This window comes from Monodelphis domestica, chromosome 1 (assembly GCF_027887165.1).
Source record: "Monodelphis domestica isolate mMonDom1 chromosome 1, mMonDom1.pri, whole genome shotgun sequence".
NCBI lineage: Eukaryota > Metazoa > Chordata > Mammalia > Didelphimorphia > Didelphidae > Monodelphis > Monodelphis domestica.
In genome coordinates, this window is record NC_077227.1 from 508,794,230 (window position 1) to 508,819,642 (window position 25,413).

Consider the following 25,413-nt stretch of genomic DNA (forward strand, 5'->3'; position numbering starts at 1 on the left):
GAGGAAGGACATTAGCAATTGGCATTAGGAAGGGGTTTGATTATATGTCAAATAAATGTAAAAGTGTAGTTTTTTTTTTTAAAGATTACCACCTTTGCCTTTGCAAGCTATGGGTTGAGACACTACTGCTCCTGTTGGGGTGCTTTAGAATACATGCTGATCTGTCTACAGATACCCCAAACCTTCAAGTTTGTCAATCCCCTAAAATTGCTTCCAGGAGCAAAAGACATTCCTTTATCCGATCCTCACATCCTGTTTTTATACTCCCTTATTCCCTAACCCTTCCCATGCTAGCTTTTGTCCTCATCTAGACCCTCAGGCTCTCAATCCCTCCATAGTTTCTCTTCCCTTCTTAATCTACACCCTATTGCTCATTAACCAGTTCAGCTCCACAAGGTCACTTTCTCTTGAATTCTGTCTCCTTATCACCATCATCCCTTGTCAACTCAGTCTTTATTTGCCACTTCCATGTCATTTTTCAGGCATGTCTGACTCTTAGTGACCTACTTTGGGGTTTTCTTGAAGATACTTGGGTTGTTTGCTATTCTCTTTTCCAGCTCATACTACAGATGAGGAATCTGAGGCAAATGAGGTTACATGCCCATGGTCACCTGGCTACCCAGTGTCTGGAGGGAAGTCTTCCTAACTCCAGGCCCAGCACACCGCCACTACACCACCAGCTGTCTCCCATGCCTGCCTATGTGCTGCTCAACTACAAACTTCTCAACTCAATGTGGCTCTCAGGGCACCCCCGATCCTTCAGCTCTAATTCTACCACCTCAGTGTCATCTTTTACGCCTTCCTGTATCTCCTCTTCTCCTCCCCCCAGCAATTCCCAAATTGTGCTTTCTCCACTTTAACATCCTTGGCATCCATCTGCCTCTGGTCCCACAGCCACAGATGACCCTCAATGTTTGTCTGCACTAGTACAGGTCTCCTGATTGGTCTTCCTACATCAAGTCTAATTCATTCCTCACCCTGGTTTCCCTTAAGCACAGGGTGGATCCTGTCATGTTATTTCCTTAACTCAATTTCAGATGTTCTTTATTACCCCTAAGATCAGAATATCAATTCCTAACTCTTAAAGCCCTCCCCAATATGGCCTCAACTGATGTTTCCCTTCCCTAAGTCTCTCCCCTTTGTGCAGCCTAGCCAAATGGCCTGCTCTGTGCCCCTTGGCCAGCAAGCCCCCCAATTCCATCATCCCATACAGGTGAGGACATCCTCACTTCTGCCTCACTTGAGGCTCAGGGATTTTCTTGTTTGTGAAGAAGCCTCTCCTGATTGTCAACTGCCAGTGCCCTTCCTTCCCAAACATAAAAGATTTTTTTCATAGAGATTTACAAGTGCCTTTCTAAAGAAATTTCATTAGCACTAAGGCCTGACACTTAAGTGCTTTTTCACTTCTTCTAGAAGGAAAGAATCCAAACTTGGTGGCAACTACTGGAGTAAGGGGAAGAGTTGTAGATTGCTCAGGTTGAGGGAACCGAGACCCCAGGTCCAGTGTGTACTATGTGCCTCTGAAGAAGGGCAGACAAAGCCATGTTCTCTCCCAAGGAGAACTCCTTTGCTGACTCAGGGGAAGGGAGAGGGGAGAATAGCCTACTGCTCTGTAGCAAGGGTATCATGAAAGACCCTGACCTGCACTACAAGAGGCAGTGTCCAGCCAAGGGCTCATGGTCGCCTTGTAAATGAAGGTACGACTGAAGTCCAGTAGAAGACATACTTTTTATGCAGTGGCTTAAACACAGGCTGACCAAAATCATGAGGCCTTTCAGAATCACTCCAAAAGGGACAGAGGATTAAGAACAGAGATGGCCTAAAGCTGCCATTTTTAAAGTAGGGCTGAGACAGCCTCCCCACCCAAAACATGCAACAGGCCAACTTCATACCAGGACTCCCAGCTCCAGCCCTGGGGAGGTTGGGGAAGCAGAGATATTGTTGCCAGGCAAACACTCGAGTAACTTGAAACAGGATACAGGGGTTTAGGAAAGGTCAAGAACTCAAACCAGAACCCAGCATGACTATGATATGAGCCCTGCAGAGGGACAAAGGTTGAGAACAAAGACTGCCAAGGGCTCCATCCACAATGAAGTGACCATATGCTCTGGGCAAAGGAGAAGCTATGGGGGAATGCCCTGCTCTGTGCCACAGGCATTCCAGGGAAGCAAGACCTGGGGCTTATTTGCCAAATAATACTGAATCCCATTCACCATGGATAAAGTGGCTGGCAGAGCCAGGAACTAGAATGGGTTGCTCAGTGGGTGAATAAGGGTACGAATCTACCATTGATTGGGACAGTGGCATTGCCAGGAAAGCTTCTCTGAGAAGGATCCCTTGCCAGCCACAGAGGGGAGAGTCCTATCTCACTAACCTGAGCTGACTTTCAGTGAGCAAAGACTCTGAGAAGAAGCAGAGTGTGGGTGGGTGCAAGGAGAGAAGCGGGGGTGCCAAGCCTGGGTCAAAGGTCTTTTGCTCATTCTTGCTCTCAACTCTGGAGCAGACAAAGAGGCCCTCAGCTTCTTGGAGTGAAATCAGGCAGGTTTGCTGCCCCTTCCTGGATTTTATTTATTTTAAGTTCCGGTTGACTTCCTGCCTCAGCTTGGTGGCGGCGCTGTTCTCTGGCTCAATACTCAGGAGGCTGTTGACGTCTTCGAGGCTGGATTGATAGTCCTGGGGAGTGAGGACAAGAGAAAAAGGAAGGCAGGAGACTGGGGCAAAAAGCAGGTACTTACCCAGAACACCTGCTACAGGGTCTGAGGAGGGATAAGAAGGTGAATCCCAGCTCTGAAAGGCCAGGTGGGCCAGCTTTGGGAATCAGGCAAGCATCTAAGGCAGCTCCAAGGCTTAGGGAAAGTCCTGGTCAGGGCATCCCACTTACCTCGAGTTCTTTGAAGGCCTGGGCACGCCTGTAAAATGCCTTGATGTTTTTTGAATCTAACTTGAGAGCCTCGGTACAGTCTTTCACAGCCTCTTTGTATTTCTTCAGTGACAAGTAGCAAAGGGCTCTGAAAGGCAAATAAGCCAGGAATTAAGGAAGGAACCTGAACCCATGGCCCAAGGGCCAGCCCTGCTGAGACCTGCATTTGGAGCTGGAAGACCTGGCTCAAAGGCACTAAATGATTCTTAAGTTTCCTCATATTTAAAATGAGGAAATTACCACTTGGAATTGCCACAAACTATGGCAATTCCCACCAACTTGAATAAGGCCTGGTGAGAGACTCTGCCTTTTAGGGACCATCCCAGATCAATTCAGAAAGGCTAATCGCCAAGACAGCAATTCATGAAAACCATCCGCTAAAGCTGTGTTGGTGAACCTATGGCATGCATGCAGGCCCCATGCTGGAGTGGGCTACAGCCCTCTCCATTTACCTGAAGACATTTCTTTCATCACCCATGTCTCTGCCTAGCAGCCCAATGGGAGCACTTCCTCCCCCCTATCTGGGGTAAGGCAGGGGGCTCACATGCCGCCTAAGGGTTGCAGTTTGGGCACACTGTGGGTCTCTAAAAGGTTCACCATCACTGCACTAAAGCATGAAAGGCTTGCAATCTGTATTTGTGAAAGGGATCAGGATTGAGGAAAGAAACTCCACTATAACCTCACAGCACTCTAGAAATATGAATTACTAATTACCAAAAAGTAACTGAAGCCTCCCAAGGACGAGAAGCTAAGGTCTTGTTACAGCAGAGTGAGTGGTTTGACAAGTCAATCACATTTAACCATGCCTGGACCTTCTAAACTCAAACTTCACTACCAATCTAATCTAGAAAGATGTTAAAATACCAATATCTTTTGAGAAAAGATGTGCTCACAGGAAGTAAAACCAGTTCCCTTCTGATGTTGGCCACTCAAGTTTAGCCAAATTTCTGAGGTGAAAGTGGTGGTGCTGCAGTGACAAGTCTGATCCAAGGAGGCCTGCAGATACTATTGGAACTCATCCATGGTAGTTGCTAGTGATTTTATCAAGTAGGGTTTGGACTTCTCATTATCCCTGGAGCCTTAGTGGAGCCAGGCCTCTCTTTAGGTACTTCACGACTGACTTTTAGGGTCTCTTATAATGGTAAGAACTGGAGGGGACTTGGGGACATCTGTCAAGCTGGAATTGTATTTCCAGTAGCTAGTACAGTGCCTGGCACATAGAAGCATAATATTTGCTGACTGACTGAAAGCTTATTTTACAAGTGTTAGGAAAACAGACTCAGAGAAGGAACTGAGATACCTAAACTTACGAGGTAAAAATTAGGTTTCCTGCCTTGGACCAATGTTCTTTCTACTATACTGATCTAAGAGTGGAAAAGAAAACGGACTTCTGGCTAACAGAAAGAATTTTCCTTCCATACTCTCAGGCCTAGAGAAAGGTTAGGAAAATTATCCGTCTCATCATGAGGGCTAATGTCCTCACCTCCTACTCCAGAAAACTCTCCTTGACCCCTCTCTCCATAACTACACATACATGTACATCCATGGGATGGAGAACATGAACAGACACAGACACACACTTGAAGGGATCTTCTCTCTCTCCACTAGGCTGTGAGATCTCTCTAGGCAGAGATCATTGTTCATTCACTTCTGCATCCCTCATAGCACTCAGTAAGCACAGATCCACAGAGTGGTGGTTTAATAAAAGGTTTCTGAGTTGAAGCTAATGACACAAACTATAGTTTTCTATGTGGCCAATGGAAGTGGACTCCCTTGTTTTCCATGACTCCATCTCTTCAATATTGCAGCAGCCAAGAGGAAGGGATGCTCCCACTAAATGACTATAAAGAATTAGGGCTTGTTAAGATAACTCTGCAGGTTGAGAATGTTGGTGTCTGACTTATGGGCTGAGAAGTTTTGGACCTGGCAAGGGCCTCAGAAATAATGTAGCCCAACCCCCTAATCTAGAGAGATACTGGAGAAAAACTGACTGACATTATATAGCAGCTCAGTAGTAGAGCTGGCTTAAGAACCCAGGTGTTCTGACTTCAAACCCATTGCTTTTCCAGCTCTGCCAAAAATTTCACCAGCTATGTAACTTGGCAAGTACTCCTCTACAGGTCTCTGTTTCCTCTGTTATAAGGAGAGGAATCACTTTACCTAGACATGTAATCATACCTACTGCACAAAAGCACTGTGAAGAAAGTCCACTGTCAACATGAAAGCCCTAGGGAAGCCGACACAGCTATCATTCTTAAGGAAAGGCTGAATATACAAAGTTGTGTTCATGGCAAGAGCCTGGAATTGGGAGACCTGAGTTTAAAAAGTGGTTCTGCTGCTTCTTAGCTCAGTAACTGATGGCAAATCTGTGGGCTTCCTCTGGTATAAAATGGGGAGGATGGTGATACTACCTACACCTCACAGGTTTTCTGAGAAGAATCACACAACAATGTCAATCCCTTTGTAAACTACCAATGGCATATTCAATCAGATTATTATTCTCAAAATAGATGAGTATGTGACTGCCCTCTTCTTAGCTTTGATCAAGCATTTAAAGGTTTCCCCTCAATAAGTATTCCTGCCAGGCCACTTCCTCTCCTAATAGGAAAAACAAACCAAATGTTGTGACAGGAGAATGACATAGTGAGTCCTCACTGCCATCGAGCACTTAGGAGAACTCCAGGGTGGAATGAAGTCAGTACTGATCCCTGCTCCACTGGTACCTGTTAGTATAGGTTGCAGACTCCAAGCTGCTGAAAGTAAGACTCTCACTGTACTTCTCGACAGCCTCCTTATGTTTTCCTTTTTTCACCAGCTCATTGCCTTCTTCTTTTAAGGCCCGGGCTTGTTTGATGTCTCCAACAGTAGGCACTAGAGAAAGAGTATCAGCATGCCTAACTATTTAAAATACAGGTTATACCCCTAAACAGACATCTCTTAGAGGGGAAAAATCATTTATAGAGATATAGACTGAAAAATATTATTAATTACATAGACTTTGTGATAGTTGTATAGAAGATTTGGCAGGAAAACACGGTGAGTCTATTCAGCCTGAATCTAGGGTTCTAGTGCTATTTCTGCCACTGCCACCACATGACCTTATACAAACCACTGCTCATCTTGAGCCTTGGTTTCTTTGCCTTTCCACTAAGGTTATAATTATTGCCCCACCTACTTCTCAGCATTGTTCTGAGGCTGAAATTAAATAATGCTCATGAAAGTGTTTTGAAAGTTACACTATCAAGGACTAAGACAGCACCCTTCTGTTGAGGAATAGCTTAACCAATCAGGGTATAGAGATGTGATAGAATATTTTTGCACCATAAGAGAGGCTAAAATGGATAGTTTTGGGAAACCACAAAGACTTGTATGAACTAATGCCAACTGAAGTCAGCAAAAAAATTCATATGGCAACATTATAAAGACAAAAAATCCTAAATGACTTAAAATTGTTGATCAATATAATGATTACCTATGAGTCTAGAGGACTGAGGATGAAGTAAAAGATAAAGAAAATGGCCTCTCAGTGCAGAAGACCTACACTCCAGCACAGCCACGGGGGATGTTTTTGTGTGACTAGGCATATCTATTACAAAGGCTTCACACCCCCACTGTCTTCCTAATGGCAGGAGGTTAGGAAAGGCAAGGAGGATCATTAAAATACCTTTTTTAAATGTAGAGAAGAGAAGCAAGGCCAGCCATGATAGACAAGCAGATTAACTTTGAAAGCTACAGGCTAAACTGATGCCCATAAGAAGTGTTCATACTAGATATCTGTGGCTCCATGTACAACTTTCTCTTTCTGTTCTACTACATCTACAGAAATGTCTATTTTATTTGGTGTTTGTTACACTCTCTTCCATCATGTCAAGTGACACTACTAAAAAGGGTGACAGCTACCTAGTAAAGAGAAATGGTTAATCTCTGCTTTTAGGAAGGAAAAAAAAGGATAACAGGAATGAACTTGGGACCTTAGGCAATTCTTCCCCTTCTCTGGGACACAGGTCCTTGCTCACATAGTGATTGCCCAGCCTGGGAAGAACTGATACCAAGTGTACTTATTTCTGATTCAGCCCTGCTTGGAGTGGTAGAAGGGAAATTGGACACAAAAACCAAATTCACCTGTAAGTTCTGCCATTTCATTGTTGGGGCATTCTTGGGCAAGTCAGTGGACCTTCCTTGGCCGGTTTCCTAATCTGTATAATGAGAATGATAATCCCTAACCTGTAAAGTCTACAGGGCTTTTGTGAAAACTGAATGAGATAATGCATATAAAAAAAATCTAGAAACAAGTGGTTATTCTCATCCCTACTCTGACATTAGCAGTAAACCTGCACAAATAATTTTATCTTTCTGTCTTACTTCTGTAAAAAGGGGATAACACTACCTACTTCACAAGATCTTTGCTATAACCAATAGAGGAAAATGCTTAAAGTGCTATATAAAAGTGAGATTATTTTCACACTGACAAACAAATTACCAGGCTGGCCTGCCTACAAGAGGCCTGCCAGGAGTAGTCCCCAAGCATCTGGAGGACATACAGTGCTTGGGGTTGAGGAGATAGAAATGATATCTCCTTTCCTGGTCTTTGGCTTGACCAGCCCTGGGGAGCTTTAGCCCAGATTTCTTCTGGACTGGCATTCATAGTATTGATGGCCTGAATGCCTTGCAGGAAAGATTTAACTTGGTTTATAAGACTAAATTAAATGGCCCATGATTCAAGGAAAGGGAAGAGAGGGGATGAGGCTCACCTTTGTTATTTAAGGTGTCAGTTTCTTTGAGTTTGGTTTTGGCTGCCTTCTCGTGGTCACCCCCGGGAGCTGCTTCCCATCTCTTCTGAGCTGCAATGGGTACTGAGGGGATGGGGGGCAGCTTAAGACGCCACTCAAGCCCATCTGTGTCCATAAGAGCTTTGGTCATTCTACAACAAAGGGTGAGGTATTAGTCAGAGGCTTTCTAGCTAAGCCACTCAAATGATTCTATCGTTCAGCAGCCAGGGTACAAAAGCACAGTTAACATCTCTGTCACTGCTCACCAAAGACTAAAATCCAAGAAAGGAGACTAATAAAATATCTTGGTTTAAGATGCCTATATACAAATGTGGAGCATCTGAGTAACCTCAAGGGAGACCAGAAAGTAAGGAAATAAGAACATAAGTTTCTAGACTTTGACCTCATGGGTACCACTGAAATTTAATAGGATAACATTCATGACTGGAATATGGCTTAGAAGAGTGTATATCTTATTTAGGTTCCAAGATAAACCTAAGGGACTCATGATGAAAAATGTTCACTGAAGTCAAATAAGGAATTGCTGGAGTCTGATGGGAGATCAAAGCATGCCATCTTTTACTTTATTCCCTTCATGAGTTTTTTTTATTGTATGTGATATATATATATATACATACATATATATATATAATATATATAAAATCAAACTATTTACTGCCTCAGAGAGAAAAGCTGGATCACAATATGTCTAACAAAAAATTGTTTCTACATGTAATTGAAAAAAATCTTAAAAAGTTTAAAAAAGAAAGTCTATACTTAAAAAGAACAAAATAAGTTAAAGAAAAAGGTTTGTTGAGAGAAGACATAAAAGTAGCATTGGGGGGGGGGCAGCTGGGTGGCTCAGTGGATTGAGTGTCAGGCCCAGAGATGGGAGGTTCTAGGTTCAAATTTGACCTCAGACACTCCCCAGCTGTGTGACCTTGGGCAAGTCACTTAACCCCCATTGCCTAGACCTTACCATTCTTCTGCCTTGGAGCCAATACACAGTATTGACTCCAGGACAGAAAATAGCATTATATTTTCTTGCAAGCTATACTTGCAAGAAATATAGAAAACACAGTAGATAAAATTTAGATGATCAAAGGAGACAGAAAGAGAAATGAGAGTAGAATATGTGAGGACACCTGGAAAAAAAAAGAAGAAAAAGATGAAGAATTCAGATCACATTCCTGATAATAAGGCATGATACAGTCGTAATGCAAGATTTCAAATTATCCAGACATCTGCTGGAGCTTTCACTCTGCCAAAAGTGGAGAAACTGGTAATTTCTTGATTTGTTTTAATGATAATTTCAGCCTTTTGAAACTCCTTCCAAAGTGAAGAAATCAACAGAGAATTCTCTTTTGGATCTAATTCTCATTAACAAGGAAAGGCTGATTACTGTAGTAAAAATAATGTGAATCTTCATAGGAAAGTTAACAATTCCATTTTTGAGAGTGGAGGAGAGGCAGGAGAGGAAGTCTGATATTTTAATGATAAATTTTAGGAGACATGATTTCAAAGTGCTCAGGAAAGGGATAAGAAGGATTCTATTGCCTGAAATTCTCTAAGAGTTCCCCAGAAGGGATAGGGAATGAAATACAAAATGCACACAGAAAAACAACTCTGATAAAACAGAAAGGAGAATCAATATAAAAAAGCTGATGTGAATGCACTGCAATCTTATCAACAACTTAAGTTTTTTAAAGGCAGAAGAAGGGATAGGGAACAGAGAATGAATATAAAAGTAAAATACGGTCCCTAAAGAACTCCAAGAACACAAAACAATCTAAGTCTGTCAAAGTAAAGTTAGGATTACAAAAAGATCTTTTAGCTACATTGTCTGGGGAGGAGAACAGGGGGAAGGAGAATCAAAGAAATGATCAGATCGTAGCAAAGGATGAAAGGGACAATAATAGCCAAGAAAAGGCAAAGCTGCTCAACTCATTTGCTTCTCTTTTTTCTGCCAAATAGAATGAATGATCTTTGGACTGAAAGAGACAGAACAAAAATAGATAATAGGAAACTGAAACCAAAGATAAGTAATAGAAAGAGATGGCCTAACTTCTCTTGATGAATTCAAATCACTTGGCTCAGATGAATGACAGACACTCTCATTCTCTTATACTAAAAACAAAAACAAAAACCTGGCAAATGTGATAGCTGAGTTAACTGTTATCTTTAAAAGGTCAAAGTGTGCAGGAGAGGTACTCTAGAAATGCAAAAGGACAAACTTAACCAATTTTCCAAAAGGAGAAAGTATCCTATAAACTATTTCCTAGTTTACAGTTTAGAACTATAGTTTTATATGTAAAAAATTTACTTGTATAAAATTGGTAAAGTTCTAAAATATAATGCTAAAGGATGGTTAATGAACATCTTAAAAAGGGATGTATATTGATCACAAGAATTCATCATGGCTTCAAAAAAAAAAGGGTCCATGACAGGCTATTTTCTGAGCAAGGTCACTAGACTGGCAAATAAAGTACATTAAGAGATTTAGAAGTTTCTCATGTTATTCTTATAGAAAATGTAAGATTGTCTACATGAGAGGGTTTGCAAAATTCCCTAATGCTGAGGAACTAGGTTAAAATGTAACTGGGAAAAAATGTTTAACAAAATAAATAAAAATACACCACAAATAAAGTTAATTAGTGATTTCCTAAGTCAATATGCCACTGCAGGGATCAATTCTTTTTTAATTTGACACCTCTGGTCTAAACCACAAATGGATTTAGTACTGGTGGAATGACCAGACCCAGTTGTCATTAATAGTTCAATATCACTTGGAAGGTAGTTTCTGATGGAGTGCACAAAGGTTCTGTGCTCAGTCTATTCTGTTTGACATTTTTTACCAATGGTTTAAGATAAAGACTTGTCAATTCTCTAGATAACATAAAGCTAACATTGGATGACAGTCAAAACTCAAGAAGATTTGACAGGCAAGACCACAGGGACAAATTCAGTAAGATGAAATTTAATAGGGACAAATATGAAGTTTTACAGTTGGTTAAAAAAAAATCAAATTTCTCAAGTTTGTATGGGAATTCATGGCTAGTGATCAATTTATGTGAAAAAGATTTGGAGGTTTGAGTAGACTGCAAGTTCAAGATAAAGCTATCAGCAGAATGATACAGAAGCCAAGAAAGCTTTGAGCACTAAAATTGATTGGGTAGGGAAGAAAAAAAGCAGAAGATTCTGAATCACTCCAGGCCCGACTTTGCAAATTGAGGGATAATAAAGAAAGGAGAAGGCAAGTCCGGTTCTTTCAGCAATTGTTAGCATCTGTGAAACTTTATCCATACATTTCCCAGTATCCAGGAACCTTCCCCCTCCACAAAGATCACCACTATTTATACAGTTAGAGCTCACTGAGAATTTGAAGAAGGGGCCTCAAGGCTCAGAGAATACAAAGAAAGGAAATCCCTATAAAATGCCATCAAGTTTGTTGAAGGCCTGAATTTCTTTTTTTTAAACCCTGACCTTCTACCTTAGAATCAATACTATATATTGGTTCCAAGGTAGAAGAGTGGCAAGGGCTAGGCAAGAGGGTAGTAACCCGCCCAGGGTCACAGAGCTAGGAAGTGTCTGAGGCCAGATTTGAAGCTAGGACCCTCCCCTCCCCCCACTCCCTGGCTCTCCTAGCTGCCCTCTAAGGTCTGAATTTCTAACTGAACTTGTAACTCTCCTAAGCTGTTCTCCAAACATTTATTGTTGCTTTCTACATAGGAATAATAAACAAGTTTACATCCCTTCAGGGAATATGTTTAATGTTTCATATATAAGAGTACCTTGTATCTCACACAATAATCAGGACACAACTACATGGGGCAAAGCCAATTTACATGGTCAGTCAACATCTATGTATAGTACAGCACTGAATTTTGGGTACCACATTTTAAGAATGACATTGATTAGCTGGAGAATCTCCAGAGGAGAGTACTCATGTTGGTGAAGTGCTCCAAGTCCATGTCGTGAGAATTAGTTAAAGGAAATGGAAATGGTTAGCCTTAAGAAAAAATGACTTGGCGATGGGGGTGGGGAAGTTACTCCCCTACCATATACTTTACTTGAAGTAAGGAGGAAATACTTTTAGTTGGGGTCTTTAGGGAAGTCTTCACAGAAGAGGCATCAATCATTTCACTTGGGCCCCAAAAAACAGGTTGGAATTTTTATTTACTAAGTTTTGTTTCTAAGGCAAAAGAGAGATAAGAGCTAGGCAACTGGGGTTAAGTGGCTTGCCCAGGGCCATATGGCTAAGAAATGTCAGAACAGATTTGAACATAGGACCCCCTGGCTCTCTATCCACTTAGCCACCTAGCTACCCAAGTAAGTAGGATTTTTATAGGGTGGAAAATGGTCAGGAAAGAATTCTAGTAATAAAAATAAAAGAAGAGAAAGAAGCAGAAATCACTTGAATGTGAACAAGGATAGCAAATAGTCCAGTTTGACTGGAGTCTAGAAAATTCTAAGGAAAGTAGTGGGAGAACAATTTTGAAAGGTAGGCTGGGGCCAGATTGTGAAGGAAGGGCTGAGAAGTCTGACAATGAGGAACAAATAGTATGGCTTACTCATATACTTACTTTAATGTATAAGAAAGATTAATTTATTTCCCAGACCTAGCACAACTTAAGATATGGATCTGCCAAGAACCCTGTGAAATTAGAAATGTTATTCCCTTAAGGATGATCTGACTACATAGACATTTTTCCCTGACAAGTACTTTCCACATGAGGCACACACCATGGACATTTCTGTGTACTTGGGAAAAGGATATAGTCCTAGCTCCACTTTCTGACTTGAGCTGCTTTTTAAAAAGCAAAAGCTACAAATAAAGATGCCCCTATCCCTTCTCTAAGGCTCAGCTAGGTCTGAGGTTGGCAGATTTGTGTCAGAAGACAACCAAAGGACAATGTTAGCTGACCAGCCAGGATGCACTCCTGGTTTCCATGGAGATGATGGTAGGCAACATGGTAGACTTACCTGTTGACTCCATCATGTGCAGCTGGAAGAGTACAATCTATCTGCAGCACTGTCTTGTAATCCACATAGGCCAGCTGGTATTTCTCCAAGGCTTCATAGGCTGCTGCCCGCCTTAGCAAGGGCTTTATGCCAAAAGGAACCAAAGACAAAGCCCTAGAGTAAGGAAGGAAAAGCAGTGTCGCTTCCTGAGTCTATGGAACACCATCCTTGTGGGAAAGAGCTAACACTTCCTACCCATCACTCTTTGGCTGGTTCAACCCAGAGACCACTATAATGACCAACCTATGGTCAAGATGGGCCATTATGAGAATATTCTGGAAAAAATTCTCCGTCTCACAAAATCTTTATCTTGTATGGTGCCAAAAATGGAATATTCTAGAATGATGCCCATTTTAGAGGTATGGAAATGGAGGCAGGAAGGGGTTAAATGACTACACACCTAGGAACAAAAATCTGAGTGCAGGCTCCTACACTCTAGGTCAACTATGTATTTCACCATAGTACCATGCTACATGACCTTTGAGATGACTTTCAATCCTCTGAAGCCAGAGGCTCCCAACTAGAGGCCACAGCCACCAGTCTTCTCCTTTTCAGTCCTTCTGGAAGAACAGGGGCTGCTCCAGCACTTCTGGGCCTGCAGCTTACTCTACTACTTCCCCAAGAAGCCCCATTTGGCTCAGGCTGCCCCATCCCCATCTACAGAAAGTAGGGCCCCTGACCACCAAAATGAGAGGGAGAAAGGCCCATCTGGGCCTTTCTCCTTTTCCAGGCTCAAGAAGAAATAATTTCTTGAGATTAGTCACAATGTACTTAGCAACCTTAGCTTTGGAGAGGAAATGACTCTGAGATGCCCACACCTCCTGAAGCCACCCACAGGGCTGAATCACCCCAGGGGCCCCCCTGAGCTGAGAGATATTCAAAGCTGCATTTAGCCTTAAGGAGCATTGCTTACACAGAACAGTCTTTAATGCAATGTGTACAGTTTCCATCTTTCAAGTGGCAAGCTGCTCGGTTGGAATAGAGGACACTCTCTTCTTCAGGGTTGGCTGGACCTGTCAAGGAAGGGAAGGAGATAGATAAAGGAGGTGGTAGACAGAACAACAAAAGCCCCAAGCTATTTACAATGCCCTTCCAAACCCAGGATTCTCTGGAATTTGGCTGAAGGCAAAAGAGATATGAATTGAATAGGCTCCATAGGACAGTCAGTCTATATTTCATGCTTGCACACATATGCTTTTTTTGCCATCAATGAACCCATTTCCATACCCTTAAGAATGTATGGATATGTAGCTGTATATATATTATATGTTATATAATGAAAAAAAAACTGGCCCTACTTTAGGGCCCTGCCTCTACCACTCACTATGATTTTAAATGAATGATAGGACATCTCTAAGTTTCAGTTTCCTCTTCTATAAATGGAAATAATGTACTATCTACTTCACAGGGTTGTTATAAGGAAAACAGTTTATAAACCTTCAAGCAGTATAACAATGTGAGTAAATATTCCTGAATGGTATGGTCAAAAACCTCAATGCCATTTGGTCAACCTGATGAAGATTCTGACATTTTGTAATACTGGTTTGAAGAAAATAGCCATGTCTTCAAAAGTACTGTGTCCTCTCTCGAAGAAATAAGCCCCATGCCCTTTGACCTCCTAGAATCCTGAGCTTCCTTAAAGACACAGCTCAGGAGCCACCACTTGTTAATGCTTTTCCCCTCCAAAAATTATCTTTTTTTCTTCTGCTTATCTGTGTACATGTTGTATGCCACAGTAGAATATAAGCTTTTCTTATTTTCTTTTTATTTTTAATCCTAACCTTTCATCTTAGAATTGATACTTTAAGTATTAGTTCCAAGGCAGAAGAGCAGTAAGAACTAGGCAATTGGGATTAAGTGACTTGCCCAGAGTCACATAGCTAGGAAGTGTCTGAGGACAAATTTGAAGAAATAAGCTTTTTGAGGGCAAGTTCTATTTTTTTCTTTTTGTCTTTGTATCTCTAGTACCTGGCAAAGAACTTTATAAAAAGGGGGTAATGAATCAATATCTCTTGAATTTAATTGAATAGACACGTGTAGCTCATCTAAGGCTGGCAATTTTCCAGGCTAGTAGGACGTGTCCAGAGTTTGCATCCCACTAACAAGAATCTAAAGTTATGTCCATGACATCCATGAGGCATAGGAAGAAAGTTTTAATGAAAGAATAATTTTTATTATAGGCTATGCCAGTGATGAAGAACCTTTTAGAGACAATGTGCTGTGTGTCCCCCACCACTGAGTGCTGCATGTGCCTCTCCCTTACCCCATACAGGGGATGGAGGAAACACTCCCACTGGGCTTCTGGGTGGAGGAGCAGGTGAAATGAGGAATGTTCTCAATGAGGGGTAGAGAGGGGGAGGGGAGTGGGATGAGCACTCCACTTCCCTCTAGCTCTGCTGCCTATGAGCAGCCTACCTTACTGGATGTGCACTCCCTCTGGGCTGCTGGGCAGAGGGGAGCAGCTCTGCCCAAGTCCCTCTGCCTTTCTAGTAATGAACTCAGATGGGTGTTGGCATGCATGCCCAGGGAGCTCTCTGCTTGCCCTCTCTGGTACCTGTGCCATAGGTTCACCACCACAGGCCTATGGGAACTTTTTACTGCATATTTTCTTATAAGCTATTGAACCAGGAAAAAGGCCCCAATTCTAGCAAACATTCTTGGGCATGGCCTTCTTTCTCAGAAATCTATATTATGAACAAATTTTTTTTAACATGTTCAGGAAATACCATACATTGAATCAGAGAACTGAAGCAGTACACAAAGACAGATGGGCTTCCTGACAGCTTTCAGGCACATACCAATAATGATGCCACATTACAAATCGATATCACTTTAGCCTTCAACTTTCACGTCTCTGATCCTGGGGATTCTTTTGAGTCTAAGGCCAGTGTGCAATTGTTCCCTTGGCATTGCTCCCTTCCTGGTTTCACAACCTAACACTTCTTCCTACAATTCCTTTCTTTCTCTGGCCCAATGTGGAGCAGGAAATTTCTTTGTATCTGAAGGTAGTGGGAAATATAGGAAACTCTTGGGCCCATAGCAGGCAGAGTGAGGTCATGTGTATAGATGGATTGAAAGAAGCTAGAGGCTAAGAAAAGATGGAGGAGAATTCAGAAGCTTTGAGTAGTTACAGGGGCCAAGAGTCAAGACACTGGGGGGGGGAGGGGGGGAGAAGGAGAACATGTGTTACAGGGTGTATATAGAATGAAATAGGGGTTGTATATAGAATGAAATAGGCTTGGTTTGGGCCCAATCGATCCTTCTTCACTCCCTTTTACTCACTTAACTATCCAGCCACACTGTTCCTTACATAAAGCACTCTATCTCTTCTCTCCATGCCTTTGTATTAACCATTCCTTATAATTGGAATTCACTTTCTCCTCAGAATCCCATTCTTCCTTCAGGAAGGGCAGCACAAGCACTTCTACCAGGTACATTGAGGTCCTTACTGATCTCCTAAACTACTACTGCCCTCTCTCCTTTAACTGCCTCTTATTTCTTTGGTATGTGCTTCTATGTATATGTAATAGAATATTGAGTAGTGAAAACAACAGAAAAGGAACTGAGGCAAATGTGGGAAGATTTTTATCAAATGATAGAGAGCAAATAAGCGGAACCAAGAAAATATAAGAATAATGATTACAATAATGTAAATGAACTGATATCACTAAAAAGTAGTTGTACTCAGTAATGGGGAAAAAGAAACCAAGGAAGGTCCCAGAGATCATGAAAAAGAGCACTTCCCTAATAGTAGGAGGCCAGACATTGCAAGGTTGAAAAATCCCAGAGCTGAGGCAGTTTCTGTGTGTGTCTTTGCTTACTCTGGGGGCATGTTGGTCATAAGGAAAAGTTCAAATGGGTGAGGTAGAGAGAAATTACTCTTGTAAAACAACAAATGCCACCAATAACATAATTTTTTTTTTTTGGTAACCTCTACTTTCTGTCTTAGCAACAACTCTAAGACAGAAGGGCAAGGGTGAGGCAAATGTTGGTAAGTGACTTGCCTAGTCACACAGCTAGGAAGCATCTGAAGTCACATTTGAATACAAATCCTCCCAATTTCAGGCCTGGCACTCTACTCACTGTACCACCTAGCTGCCCTCAATAATACATTTTAAAAAAAATAAACAAAGGCAGGCTGACTCCAAAAGGAGTGAGGGATGAGAACAGATGGACTGGATTCATGCAAGTGAAAAATAGGGATCCTGGTCTAAGAGGGCTCAGAAGACAGGACAAATAAAATTGATTATTTTAACAGATAGGAAATGATTCATTATTCATTTGGGAGCCAGCCCTGAATATACCTAGCTGTTTGTGTACAGTCAAACCATAGACCTGTTAAAGAGTAATGACCAAAATAAATATAAAACTAGAAAAATTAAAATGGGAAAAAGCTATGGAAATGGACAAATGGCCTTGAATGCTGCTTCTATTCCTGATATCAGAGATTAGTAGAGACTCAAGGAACAGGGCTACTGGAAACTGATGGAGGCCATCTGTGGGCCTCTGAGCTCAGAAGAACTTTCTGGGGAAACAGGCAACCAATTTAGCTTGGCTGGGTGTCCATGGGACAGGGACATTATGCTATTGTCCATATAGAAAGGCTATAAAGTCAGATGAAGATGCAGGTCTGTGTAATTCAAGTTGGAATAAGGGTAGAGGATGAATTCTGTGGAGATGAGTTGTGGGATCATGAGCTGTAGACTGCTGGGAATCACATCAGTAGGTCTTAATTGATGGAGCAAATCAATTTTAGACAGCTGGGTCCTGGGTAGTAGAATGAAGTCTATGGAGTTGATGGGATCCAACTGGAGGGCAAGATCTGTGGGCCTGAGGGATGCATGCTGGGCCAAGCAGGTGAAGCTCCTATCGAGGTTCTAATGAACTTTATGAGGGGTTGGGGAGAGATGAGAATTTTTAGGATTAGGATCTATATATGTCCCCTGAAGTCATCACCCACAGATCTAGATAGGGACTGCATGCATCTGGTAGTGCAATAAGCAGTGATAAGCTTAGTCTGGAAGAACTCAGATCAAATTCATCCTCTGACACTTACTAGTTAGTTACATGACCTGGAATAAGTCACAACATCTGTTTGCTTAAGTTTTCTCAGCTGTAAAAGGGGGATAATTGCTTAGCACTATGCCTGGCACATAGTAGGTGTTATATAAATGCTTATTGCCACCGATACCCCCATCTCCCCACTTCAGTGAACTCTTCCAAATTTCCCCTTTTCCACTGAAAGAAATTGAGCCCCAATAAATGGCCAGGGGTCACAAGGATAGTAAGTTTCAGAGGTGGTATTTGAATGCAGGTACTCTGACTCCAGAGATAGAGCCTTTTCTCCTGGATCACTCTGCCTCTAGGGGCCTAGGAGATCAGTATCTACAAAGGGACTGGGCTCCGGAATCTGCAGTTCTGAGTCTGAGATGGGAGATAGAGTGTGGGACCAATGAACTCTACTCTGTGAGGTCTTCAGGGATGGAGGAAGGCTGGAAGGCCAGGTCTTTGAAGACATAATAAGACTAGCCATATGGGGTTTGTGGGGCTGGTAGAGTCAAGACAGGTCCATGGTCTAAGACGTAACAAGATGGCTGGGAGGCCAGTATGATTTTTCTTTTGAGGGGGAGGCATTGTTTCATGAGATCCTGGGAGTCAGCATGGCATCTGTGAAAGTGGGTGTGATGGTCTATAAGAGAGATAGGGTAGGGATGCCTAGAGGAGGAAGAGGGGTGGTCTGTATGCTCCAAGGGGGGTGGTGGTAGAAGTGTATTGGTAGTCTATGAGCCATGGAAGGGGATGTTTATGATGTGTTGCATAGGGTCTGTGGGATACCCAGGAGTCTAGAGCAAGAGCTCTGTGAGGTACTGGACAGGTGTCTATGGGTGGGGAGTGGAGGCTAATAAGTTCTAAATAGTGGGGGTTGGTCTCTTGGGTCCTTGGATGGGGTATCTACTGGGTCCAGGGAGATCTACTGGCATGAGTTGGGGGTGGTTCTATGGAGTCTTTGCGTTGGGGGGGCGGTGAATGTCAATGGGCTCTAGAAGGTCAGGGATGTTTGTGATCCTGGGGGAAGGAGTCTATGAGGTATCTCTGTAGTCTTGAGTGGTGGCTATGGGGTCCTGAGAGGGCCTTAGGGACACTGAAGAGGTCTATGGGCTCTATAATAGAGCAGAGGTATCTACTGGGTCCTCAAGGGTATCTATTGGGTCTAGAGGGTCAATGGATTCCACGTAGGGATGAAGTGATCTACAGGGTGGGGTTGGGGGGAGGTGGGAGTTTATGGGCTTGGCAGGGAGTGGGATGTCTATGGGCCTGCCCGTCTCTGCGATCCTGGGGAAGGTCTACAGGCTCATGAAGGTGTTTCTAAGGTCCCTATGTGACTCGGGGTGTGTCTCTGGCGTCTAGGGGAGGGTTTCAGATGCCCTGGGGCCCAGACAATGTCTATGTGACCCTGGGGATATCTATGGGGTTGTCTGGGAGGTCGTGTCTCTTAAGTATTAAGGATATCTATGTGATCCTGGGGGGTCTCGGAGGTTCTGGGGGGGATCGCTGAGGTCTTGGGTGTCTCGAGGGTCCTCGGGGGCGCTCGTACCTGTCTCCCGCAGCGCGTCGAGGGCCCGGCCGTAGAGCTCGGCGGCCTCCGCGTACTGGCCACTGCGGAAGCTCTCGTTGCCGGCGACGCGGAGCTCGAGGACGGAGCCGGGGGGCTTGGGAGCCATCCCGGGACCGGAGCCGACCAGAGGTTGGAGGCCGGGGTCGCGTTCGCGGTTGCTGTGGCGCCGGCTCCGGCTCCGCCCCCTCCCCCACCTCCGGGCCGGAAGCGACGCCGGCGTCTGGAACCTCCGACGGGCGCGGGCGGGGGCACGCACGCGCGGGCCGGCGGGAACGGGGGCGCGCACAAGGGGTGGCGGGGTCGGGGTTGGGGTTGGGGTTGGAGTTGGGGGGCTGGGTGGGGAAGTCATCTTACTATAAGGTCCGCGTGTTAACAGCGCCCGGGCAACCACAGGGTCCGCACGCTCTCGGGGGGAGGGGCTGCCTTTGGAGAGTTCAGCTCCTTCAGTGCCTTAATCTGGGCTGGAAGGTGATAAGGTCCTCATAGCCGGTTGTACCTCGAGGCATTAATCCATTCATTCATTCATTCACTTACTCACTCATTCGAGAGGAGTCCTGAACTTCAGGCCCAAGACCCAAGAGTTCAATTCTTCCCTCTCACAGTTTGTAACTAGCCATAAGTCACATCATCTCAGCTTCAGTTTGCTTTTCCCAAAAAGTGATACTTTATTATGAAATTCTATATCCTATGGCATTATAAAAAATGCAAATATGACAAATTATTCAAAGATTTTTTCCTGTTTATGTGCAGTACCCTGTGATAGAGGAAATAAAAACGTGATTTAGAAATGACCAGATCACTGATCTCAGCCAACTTCTAATGCTGAGGGGGTAAAAAGGGCATGTTCATAAAATGATATTAAGAATTGTTGTTCCACCACATATTTTGAAAAGGACCATCAGCATCATAGCACTGACAACCTTGCTTTACAAAACCTCAAATTTACCTTTGCCCCAAGGGAACTTGTCTTCAAGAAGCCACTAGACTGACTCTAGTCCTAGCCTGAACAATATAGGCCATCAAGCACCCCTGGAGCACTCTGGGTAGGAATGTGGATAAAGTCAAGTCTTAAGTACCTTTTTTTCTTAGTGTCTCTTATTGTATTTGGGTCTCTCCTAAATATCCCAGTATCTAGCTACCCACCTCTTTACCTTCTATGTAACCAATCAGTTGTCCTTCTTTTCATATATGCCCTAAGGCCCTGATGGCAAATCTATGGCACAGGTGCCAAAGCTGGCACACAGAGACTGTGGGTACATGCCCTGCCTGCCAGAATTCATTACTAGAAAGGCAGAAGAACATTGTGGAGCTGCTCTCCATCCCCTCTCCACCATGACTCCCCCCACCCTCTGCCCAGCAGCCCAGTGGAAGCTCTCATTCCCTCTCCTGAGCAGGTTGGGGCCACTCCCTCCTTTTCTCCCTTCCCTGTCTGGGGTATGCCATGGTGGGGTGCACTTGGTTTGGGAGGGGCAGGGCATGTGGTCTCTAAAAGGCTTGCCATCACTGTCCTAAGATATAAATAGAAAGATGTTCCCATTCTTGGTTTTTCCCAGTGACAGTGCTCTGTGTGCTGTGTGTGGTAGCTAGCCATAAGGGCATTGTCTCCCCTGTCCATGTTCTTTTGTAACTCTAACTACTTTGGTGGTTCTGTGCCTTTTCAGGTTGTCAGAATATTTTGGCTTACTTGTGAATTGGATATGTTAGACAGGACTGAACAAAACTATCAGCCTCACTCTCTCTACCAGAGTCAACACAATCCAGTAGTGAGTCAGAAGGCAGGATGACTGGCCCAGGGAGTAGTGGATGACCTCTGGGGTCTACCATGTCTGACCAAGCTCTACTCCACAGTGCCTGTGTGAGCCACCTTTATGACTGTTGGAACAAATTGTTCTCATCTTCCCACTGCAATGAGGAAGACCTCACATATTTGGGATAGATGACTCCTTAACTCCCCTAGGATTTGTCAGTTACCCTCAACCTAGCTTAGCCCTCCTGCCAAGACAGTTTACATGGTATAGCCATTGGGTATGCCACAGCTTCTTGGAGTCACAGATATGACTGTCACCTGTCATCAAACTCTTATAATTAGAAAATGAGGCAACATGTGATAAGCACCACTTGGACAGCATGAACAAAATGCTGTAGCGGTGTAAAAATCAGTTAGATGAGAACATGGCTAGTTTGAGAACACAGTGAAAGTTTCATAGAGGAGATGGAATTTACTAGTGTATAAGAAGTAGTGCTATAGGGTGAATAGCTAAATTTAGAGCTGGAGGGCCTGCTTTCAATTCTTGGCTCTATTACATTGCTTCCTTTGTGGCCCTGGGAAACTCCTATGGCTCAGTGTCCTCAGCTACTGAATGAAGGTGATGACCTTGTTTTAGGAAACCCCAAATTGACCCTTGTCCCCTGAAAACTTGCCTTCAAGAAACTCCAGATTGATCCTGGTCCCAGACTGAACCATAAAGCCATTAAGCACCCATTGAGTACCCTGGATTCAGTCAAATCTTAAGCACCCCTTTTGTTTTCTTAGTTTCTCCTATGGTATCCAGTCTGCTCCCAGCTACCTGAGCCTCTGGCTAACTAGGATTCTCCCAGTCAGGTTTGACTGAGGCCAGTGCAGGTTTCAAGTTAGTGAAAGGGCATAAGCTCTGCTCCTTCAGAATCTATATAAGCACCCTGCATTCTGTAAATCAGTGAAAATCCCAGGATTGAGATGTTCTTAATGTCTCCCCAGATAAATCTTTCTGCCTTGATTAAAGACCTGCATTATAACTATTTTGGTAGTTTTGTGTTTTCTCGAGTCGACAAGGGGTTGAATTAGATGACTTCCAAATATAGAACTAGGTCTCTCAAGCTCTTAAGCCGCACATCACTTATTTATTTAACAAGTCCTAGACTGGGAGTTAGGAGATATCAAGGTTCAAGTTCCATCTCTGGAATTAACTAACTTAAAAATTTGCTTGACCTCTCTAAGCCTCAGTTTCCTTATCTGTAAGATAGGTAAAATATTTGTAAGATCTACCCCCAGGGTTGTTTTCATAATAACAGCTAACATATATATGGCATTTTCTATGTACAAGGCACTGTGGTAAGCCCAGCATAATTATTATCTCAGTTGATCCTCCTAAGAATCCTAGGAGGAAGGTGCTATTTTTATCCCCATTTTACATATTCAGAAATTGAAGGAAATAGAAGTTAAGTGACTTGCCCAGGGACACATATATAGTAGGTATCTGAGGCTGGATTTGAACATCAGGTTTTCATTGGGGCAGGTAGGTAGCATGGTGGATAGTGCACCAGGCCTGGAGTCAGGAAAACTCATTTTTCCTGAGTTCAAATCTGGCCTCAGAAATTTATTTGCTTTGTTACCTAGGCAGGTCACTTCACCTTGTTTGTCTTAATTTCCTCATCTATAAAATGAGCTGGAGAAAGAAATGGCAAACCACTTGAGTATTTCTACCCTGAAAACCCCAAAAGGTATCCTAAGACTAGCTGTGTGAACCTGGGCACAGCAATTAATCCTCTTTGCCTTGGTAAAATAAGCTAGAGGAGGGAATGGCAAACCTTCAAAGAGTCTATACCAAGAAAACCCCAAAGGGGTCTTGAAGAATGTGACACAACTGAAAATGATAGAACAAGAGTTGAATAGGACTGAAAAACAACTGAACAAACAACTTCCAGACTCAAGCCACTGGGCTGTATTTAAATGAAATAATATTCTTAAGCACTCTGAAAACCTTAATAAAGTACTATGTCAAAATCAGTAATTAGTCATTCAGCATTCACACACAAATGGATCTATAATCTTCATTGTTTTAGATATTTCCTCCAGTGATATAGATCAAAATTATACTAGACTTCCCAACCTATTGGATTCTTTCCCATCTAACATTAAAGAGGCCTTCCTCCATTTCTCCTGACATCAAAATACCTAGCAGTGGAACATTCAAGGGGTCCAATTTGTCTTCTCTCAACCTTATCTTATGCCTTAAAAAAAACCAAAAAACCCTTACCTTCTGTTTTAGATTCAACACTGTGTATTGGTTCCAAGGCAGAAGAGCAGTATGGGCTAGGCAATAGGGGTTAAGTCATTTGCCCAGGGTCACACAGCTAGGAAGTGTCTGAGGCCATATTTGAACCCAGGGCCTCCCATCTCTAGGCCCAACTCTATCCACTGAGCCATCAAGCTGCCCCAGGTCATCTTTTTCCAATCACACATTTTCCTGGTGACATCCTATATACTCCTTTTCATTTGCAAAGTTCATCATTTGCCATGTGTGTTCCACCTTATGTTACACCTACAGTATATTTTTCTGTGCTACTAATTACCCTCTGTGTGATATTCATTGTCATTCCTATTATGTTCCATGACCACTTCCAAATTGATCTAAGGGGAACTGTTAGAGTTGGAAAAAAATCCAAAAGAATATGGAAATTCTAGAATAATAGAATTAAATGGGGCATTAGAAGTCATATAGACCAGACCCTTCATTTTACATTGGAAACAGACTAAGAACAAGGAAGTTATTTATCCAACATCATAGGGTGAATCAATTCTGCTCCTAAATGTCAAAGTAGACATTAGGACCAAGGACAATTCCCTAGGTTAAGGTAAAAGTTAAATAAAAGTCCAAGACTATTACAGCCTGATAGAAAGCATCAAAATTCCAATAAGAGTGGCTATGTCTGAACCTGAAGTGAAACCATCCACAGTTTAGCTGTGCTAGTTACAAATTATTGACCATGGGAAGCTCACTTGCATCTCTAAATATCAATTTACTTATCTATAAAATGGGAATAGATAGTATTTTCAATCTAAGCAACTAGATGGCCCAGTGGATGGAGAAACTAGCCTGGAGTCAGGAAGCCTGAGATAAAATTCTTCCTTAGACACTTATTAGCTATATGACCATGGGCAAGTCACTTAACCTCAGTTTGCCTTGTAGGCAACAAAGCAGCTCAGTGGATAGAGCACAGGGCCTGGAATCAAGAAGATTTTAGTTCAAATGTGGTCTCAGACACTCACTAGCTATATGATCCTGGGCAAGTCACAGCATCTACCTTAACCCACTGGAGAAGAAAATGGCAAACCACTCCAGTATCTCTGCCAAGAAAACCTCATGGACAGTATAGTTCATGGGGTTATAGAGTGGGACAGGACTGAATAACCACGCTTTCAATACCACCTCCCAAAGGTATTTGTTGTGAGGAAAGCTCTTAATAAATATGGAAGTGTTACAGAAATGAGTTATTATTAGTGAAAGAAATAATAATGTACTTATTTGGCATTTCACAAAACACAGCCCTGTGAGGTAGATAGTATAGAAAACATTATCAAGCTTTGTCCCTTCTAAATTAAGCACTATTTTTACTATCAAGAGATCTGGGTTCAATTCCCAACTAGGATTTTTATTAGATAGACTGATCAAGTTTTCCCAACTGTAAAAATGAGTGGGTTGAGGACAATGATCACAAAATTTCCTCCCAAGAACAATATTATTATTATTTTTTCTAAACCCTTATCTTCCATTTTAGAATCCATACTGTTTACTGGCTCCAAGGCAGAAAAGTAGGAAGGGATAGGCAATAGGGGTTTAGTGACTTGTCCAAGATCACACATCTAGAAAGTGTCAGAGATCATATGAACCCAGGGCCTCCTTTCTGTAGGCCTAACTCTCAATCCACTGAGTCACCTACCTGCCATATAACTACCGCTGGGGTATATTCCTTTTGAAATAAGGTATGTGGTGACACATTGGAATTGCACTACTTTAGGAAAGAGGAGGGCTGGGTTCCAATCACAATTCTGTCATTTACTAGCTATGTGACCTAACACTTTTTTCCTCTCTTGGTCTCACCTTCCTCCTCTGTAAAATGGGTGAGTGGGTCCTGTGATCTTTCTGCCCTCTCTACCATTACCTTATAGGTAGTCTTACAAACCTGGGGGTAACAAGCCAAGGCTGAGGCGTCCAGGGCCGCGGAACTACCAGGCGCTATTACAACGCCCCGGGGTGCCCCCTGCCGGGACCTCTCCGGCAACTGCCTGCTAGCCTTCCTTGCTCCGCCCCTGAGGGGGCATACGT

General features: G+C 43.0%; 1 protein-coding gene across 1 annotated transcript; it reads right to left on the bottom strand.

Annotated features, from left to right (window-relative positions):
* Positions 1–1,709: 1,709 nt before the first annotated feature.
* TOMM34 (translocase of outer mitochondrial membrane 34) lies at positions 1,710–25,388 on the bottom strand. Its single transcript, XM_001379513.5, has 8 exons — positions 25,271–25,388; positions 19,307–19,788; positions 13,625–13,724; positions 12,673–12,825; positions 7,672–7,841; positions 5,644–5,791; positions 2,882–3,008; positions 1,710–2,673 (listed from the first exon to the last, which is right to left on the bottom strand). The coding sequence occupies exons 2-8, from the start codon at positions 19,674–19,676 to the stop codon at positions 2,569–2,571; spliced, it is 1,173 nt and encodes a 390-aa protein (XP_001379550.2). The 5' UTR covers positions 19,677–19,788; positions 25,271–25,388; the 3' UTR covers positions 1,710–2,568.
* Positions 25,389–25,413: the final 25 nt, after the last annotated feature.

What these genes read in the sequence shown, in the direction of transcription:
- TOMM34 (XM_001379513.5), bottom strand. Translation starts at nt 19,676, where the DNA reads ATGACTTCCCCACCCAGCCCCCCAACTCCAACCCCAACCCCAACCCCG. An exon ending in GCACATGATGGAGTCAACAG is followed by an intron (nt 7,842 to 12,672) that starts GTAAGTCTACCA and finishes CCTTTGTTGTAG; the next exon opens with AATGACCAAAGCTCTTATGG. An exon ending in TCTGCAACCTATACTAACAG is followed by an intron (nt 3,009 to 5,643) that starts GTACCAGTGGAG and finishes TTTGCCTTTCAG; the next exon opens with AGCCCTTTGCTACTTGTCAC.